This window comes from Gavia stellata, chromosome 7 (genome assembly GCF_030936135.1).
Source record: "Gavia stellata isolate bGavSte3 chromosome 7, bGavSte3.hap2, whole genome shotgun sequence".
Classification (NCBI taxonomy): domain Eukaryota; kingdom Metazoa; phylum Chordata; class Aves; order Gaviiformes; family Gaviidae; genus Gavia; species Gavia stellata.
The window spans coordinates 17845728-17850784 of NC_082600.1; the positions used below are offsets into that span (position 1 = coordinate 17845728).

Genomic DNA, 5057 nt, shown 5'->3' on the forward strand with positions numbered 1-5057 from the left:
TTTAGATGGATTTTATTCACAGCTATAACTGACATTATCTCTGTATCACTGCAGTGCTTGAAAACCCAAATCATAACAAGACCATGGGTGCTACAGAAACATATGGGCAAAAGTCAGTCCCTCTGCCAAAGTACTTACCAAATACATGGGGGGCAATAGGTGAACTCAGCCATGCCCCCAATGGCACTTGGGAGTGCAATGAGGCCATGCTGGTCAGAGGCAAGAACTTTTCAGGCATAATACCTCACAAAAGCCTACACAACATCTATTCTTTCCTGGCGATGTCACATTAATATCTTCCTTCCTTTACTCATTGGTTGGAAACTGATAGAACTGACTAGAAATAGACTATCCAGGAGGCCAAGTATTTCTAAATAGACCAGTACTCCTAAAGACTGACATCTGAAAATCAGTATCTAGACTACAAATACTATTTACATGTAGTAAAGAAAAAATTCTCTAGATCTAAAAGTCACTCTATTCTTTCTTAACAGAACTGTTCAGAAGGAAAATGAAGTCTGCATTGTATTTGTGTTTGTTGGTTCTTGTACTTCAAGTCCAGAGTCAACATAGGTCCAACCTCAATGATGAACAGCAGGCACAAAAAATAGCCCATTCCCCAGAAGACCATTCCCAGGCTGAAGGTGAAAACTTGGCTCATGTCAAGATAGCCCCCAGCAACATTGACTTTGCATTTAGGTTCTACAAGCAGGTCAGAGAGGAGGCAGGCAACAAGAATATTTTCTTCTCTCCTTTGAGCATCTCCACTGCTTTTGCAATGCTCTCCCTGGGGGCCAGATCAAACACGCTCAGTCAGCTGCACAAAGGCCTCACATTCAACCTGACAGAGATGGAGGAGCAGGAGATCCATGAAGGATTTCAGCGTGTCCTCCAGCTGCTGAATGACCCTCACCGTGAAGTGCAGTTGAACATGGGCAATGCCCTGTTCATAGATGATGGACTGAAACTGCTCCAAAAATTTTTGGATGATGTCACAAATTTTTATTATTCTGAAGCTATTTCTAGTAACTTCCAGAATTCTTCAGAGGCTAGAAAGGAAATCAATAAGTACATAGAAACAAAAACCCGTGGGAAAATTGTTGATTTACTCAAGACTCTTGATGAGAACACCGTGATGGTTCTGGTTAATTACATTTTCTTTAAAGGTGAGTGACAAATGTGGGTAGCAGTTATACACATAAGCTCTGGAAGTCTTATCCAGAGCTAAGAAACATAACTTTTTTCACATTATGAACCTATTCTATCATCTAATTTAAAATGTGTTTTTCCACTTTTACCTGAAAAGCTAGGTATGAAGAATCATTTTCTAGATGAGTAAAAAAAAAGAAAGAAAGAAAAAAAAAGAACCCATAGAAGTACTGATCGGTGTCATATCAATTTTAAGCCAGGTTCAGAGCTGAAAATATTCAGAAAGGATGAGCTTGGGAACTTATGATGATTTGTTGAAAGGCACAGGTGTTCGGCTGTGCAGGATGTGGTCAAACACGGATGATACTTGTATAAAAGGAATAAACCTGGAGCCTGTATAGTGGGAGTCTGTGGAAATTTTACCATTGCCTTAGCAGGCAAAGGCTCAGGTCTCTTCTGCAGCAACCCTCAGCCTATATTTTTCTTGTGTGATTTTTATTAGAGCCATTGAAATGACGTAAAGCTTCTTTCCATGGCCAGGGAACAAGCATCCTTAAACTGAGATAGGTTTTTTGTTGACTTTACAGTTCAAACACAGTATATTAAGTATCAGCTAATGTGACATGCCTTTATTAGTCCCTTTTTCAGTTTATTCAATTCTATACTTGTTTTTTTTCAAAAGGCTACTGGGAAAAACCTTTCAACAATTTGGCCACCAGAGACGATGACTTCTTGTTGGATGGCAAGAATTCTGTTAAGGTCAAAATGATGCATCAAAACAAAGCTTTTAATATCTATAGGGATGAGAAGTTGTCTTGCTGGGTTGTAGAAATCCCATACAAAGGAAATGCTACTTCATTGTTTGTTCTGCCTGATGAAGGGACAATGAAGCAGGTGGAGGATGCTCTGCTAAAAGAAACAGTGTCTAACTGGATGCAATCACTTGAAAAAAGGTAATCTTTTAACTGCTGCTTTGTTTAAATGTCGAACAGGTCATAACTACTCATCCAAGCAAGGTAAAGCTTAGGATGCCACAATGAGTTGCTGAGCACAGCTCTGAGGAACAAGCTTTGCATAGTTTCTTTAACTCAGACAAGGTATTGGGTGATTTTGTACCTAAGGGGAACCCTCTCCTCAGCTCCCCCAGTCACAGCAGTGGGAGCATTACCAGCTGTGAGGGTCCTGCAAGCAGGTACATTGCCCTCAGGAGGCTGCCTTGAGTAGAAGAATCCAGTTCGAAAGAAAATATTTTTTTTTTCTTTTTCTCCAGTCTGGATGATACTTTCCAGCCAGTCACTTTCATAAAGCAGCACTCTGTCCCTGAAACACTGATCAGACTGTGGCTGGTGGGACAGGTACCTCAATTTCTGCTTCTCTAACATGGGATTTATCACTGTCTTAGAAAGCCAAGCCTTAGCTCCACAGGTATTTAGGATGGGTGTATACCTGCAACAGCTATTGCATCAAGGGATCTTGCAATAATAATTTCACATTTTTCATTTATTTTTGAAAAGAAAAATCTACCTGGACCTCCCAAAATTCTCCATCTCCGGCTCCTATGATGTTAAGAGCCTGTTTGAGAAAATGGGTGTGACAGAGCTGTTCAGTGGCAAGGCTGATCTCTCTGGAGTGGCAGAAAAATCTCTTCTGAAGGTTTCCAAAGTAAGTATGCAAACAGAGATGGTAATCAAGAGATTTGTCTGCTTTTCTTACATGCGGGTTTTATCTCCACAAATAGGCTGATCCCACTTCTGGAGTGTAGTCATGGCTCATGGATGGTAATAAAGGAAGTAAAAGGTTAGGCATTAAATGGCTGTTGTTCCTACAGTTTAATATGAAATTGTTTACTGCATAGCGATCCTGCAAATTCACTTGAAAGTCTCTGAAGAAGAAAACAGATCTGGAAAGGATAACAGGAATAATTTCACTAAAAGCTGGTGCAAAATAATTAATGCATGACAAGAGTCATAGTTATGACATAAGTTTGGGAATAGTCATTCTTATCCTGTATATACACCTCTCATTACTGCGTTATCTGAGCACCTCAGAATTTACGTGGACATCAGACTCGTGGGACAGGGATAGCCCCATTTCACAAACAAGAAACTGACACACAGCTAAGCGAAGTGATTTCCTTAGTGTCCCAGGGAATATGTGCCTTGTGTCATTAGGGAAGTGATCCTTCCCCTCTATTCTGCACTTGTGAGATCATCTCTGGAGTACTCCACATCCAGTTTGGGGCTCCCCAATGCAAAGGAGATGTGGACATACTGGAGCAGAGCGAGTCCAGTGGAGGGTGAGCAGGATGGCTGTGTGGCTGGAGCACAGGATGTATGAGGAGAGGCTGGGAGACCTGGAGTTTTTCAGCCAGGAGAAGGAAAGGTGAAGGGGTGTTCTTAGTGCTGGCTACAGATACCTATTAGGAGGGTGCAGAGAAGATGGACCCAGACTCTTCTTGCAGGTGCACAGTGACAGGACAAGAGACAACACACACAAGATAGAAAATGGGAAATTCTCATCAGATATTATGTGAAAAAATTCACCATGAGGGTGATCAAAAACTAGGATGGGTTACTTAGAGAGGCTATGAAATTTCCGTCCTTGGAAATAGTCAAACCCTGACTGGATGAGACCCTGAGCAACCTTATCTAGTGTCAGAGCTGATGCAGCGTAGGGTGGTTGGTTGCATTGGATGACCTCTAGAGGTCCTTCCAACCTATATTATTTAATGATTTTGTGATTCCTCACACTGAATAATACCTTATTACATGTCTAAACACCTGGATTAGAGATATAGGACAAGTGAATAGAGGAAAGTTAACAGGACCTCATGAGAGGAAATTTCAGCTGCGTTATCGACAATGAAGAGAACATACAGAGGGCTGACCAAAACCAATGAAATAAGATCACGTCAATTCAGAAATATGAACTTGCTATACCTATCATAGAAAGCCCTGTAAAGTGAAGTCATATCAGTGGGCTGTGTTAGAGCAAGACACCCTATAAAGGTTGTCACTATTGCGTCTTTGTAGAAAGGTATTTTTTGCATACACAGAAATTGATACAAAATGAAAACTTACTTCTTCTGTGTTAAATACTAAGGACAAAATCTTACTCTGAGAAACAACAGAACAACAAATGTTCTCTAGTCTGCTCAGTCTGTGCAAGCAGCCGGGTTTGACTCTGCCAGAGTGTTGAAGAAAACTCTACCTGAACACAAAGCAAACTTTGCCTGTTTTGGAAAGGCTGGACATGACTATCTTTTTTCACACCCGTTCTACTTTCATTCTGTGCTTTCTTTTAAAAACTACCTTCTCACAGTGTTAAAGCAAGCAAGTTTGTCCCCAGCTGCTTCTCACTCTTCTGTACCTAGATTTTAATCTTTGTTTTCCTTGCAGGCAATTCACAAGGCCACGGTGGATGTTAGTGAGAACGGCACAGAGGCTGCTGCAGTGACTGTGATAGAAGTGTCACTATTGTCTGCACTGTTTCCTCTTCCTCCTCACATCAGATTCAACAGGCCCTTCCTTATGATGGTTTTTGACAAAACCACCCACAGCATCCTCTTCATGGGGAAAATTGTGAACCCAGCTGCCAAGGAAGACTAGGCCAGGGCATTTGTACTCCCCAGTGCAGAGATGAGAGCTTGTGCACACCCCAGGGACTTCTTTGCAAAAAGGGACTAGAATTGATCCCTAATTAACAAATAAATAAATATTACATGAAGTTATTCTTCACTTACAAACAGGCAGCTGGGGACAAGCATGAGTGGGCCATATTTACAAAATGACCCAGGCCAAATAGGCAGCCGTGGGATCTTCAACAGACAAACATTTCTCTACCTCACTCACTCATCACTGGTGCCACTGTCCCTTGCATGCAGATGAACCTTCCAACTCCTGGCTGAG

At 41.5% G+C, this 5057-nt stretch overlaps 1 protein-coding gene across 1 annotated transcript; it reads left to right on the forward strand.

Annotated features, from left to right (window-relative positions):
• Nucleotides 1–475: 475 nt before the first annotated feature.
• On the forward strand, nt 476–4804 carry LOC104256846 (alpha-1-antitrypsin). The gene is made up of 4 exons (XM_009811406.2): nt 476–1166; nt 1832–2102; nt 2664–2811; nt 4548–4804. Exons 1-4 carry the CDS (start codon nt 512–514, stop codon nt 4755–4757), a joined length of 1284 nt encoding a protein of 427 aa, XP_009809708.1. The 5' UTR covers nt 476–511; the 3' UTR covers nt 4758–4804.
• Nucleotides 4805–5057: the final 253 nt, after the last annotated feature.

Excerpts from the sequence above, each read along its gene's own strand:
- LOC104256846 (XM_009811406.2), top strand. The coding sequence starts at position 512 with ATGAAGTCTGCATTGTATTTGTGTTTGTTGGTTCTTGTACTTCAAGTC. Across the intron at positions 1,167-1,831 it reads TAATTACATTTTCTTTAAAG|GCTACTGGGAAAAACCTTTC; the intron begins GTGAGTGACAAA and ends TTTTTTCAAAAG. Across the intron at positions 2,103-2,663 it reads ATGCAATCACTTGAAAAAAG|AAAAATCTACCTGGACCTCC; the intron begins GTAATCTTTTAA and ends ATTTTTGAAAAG.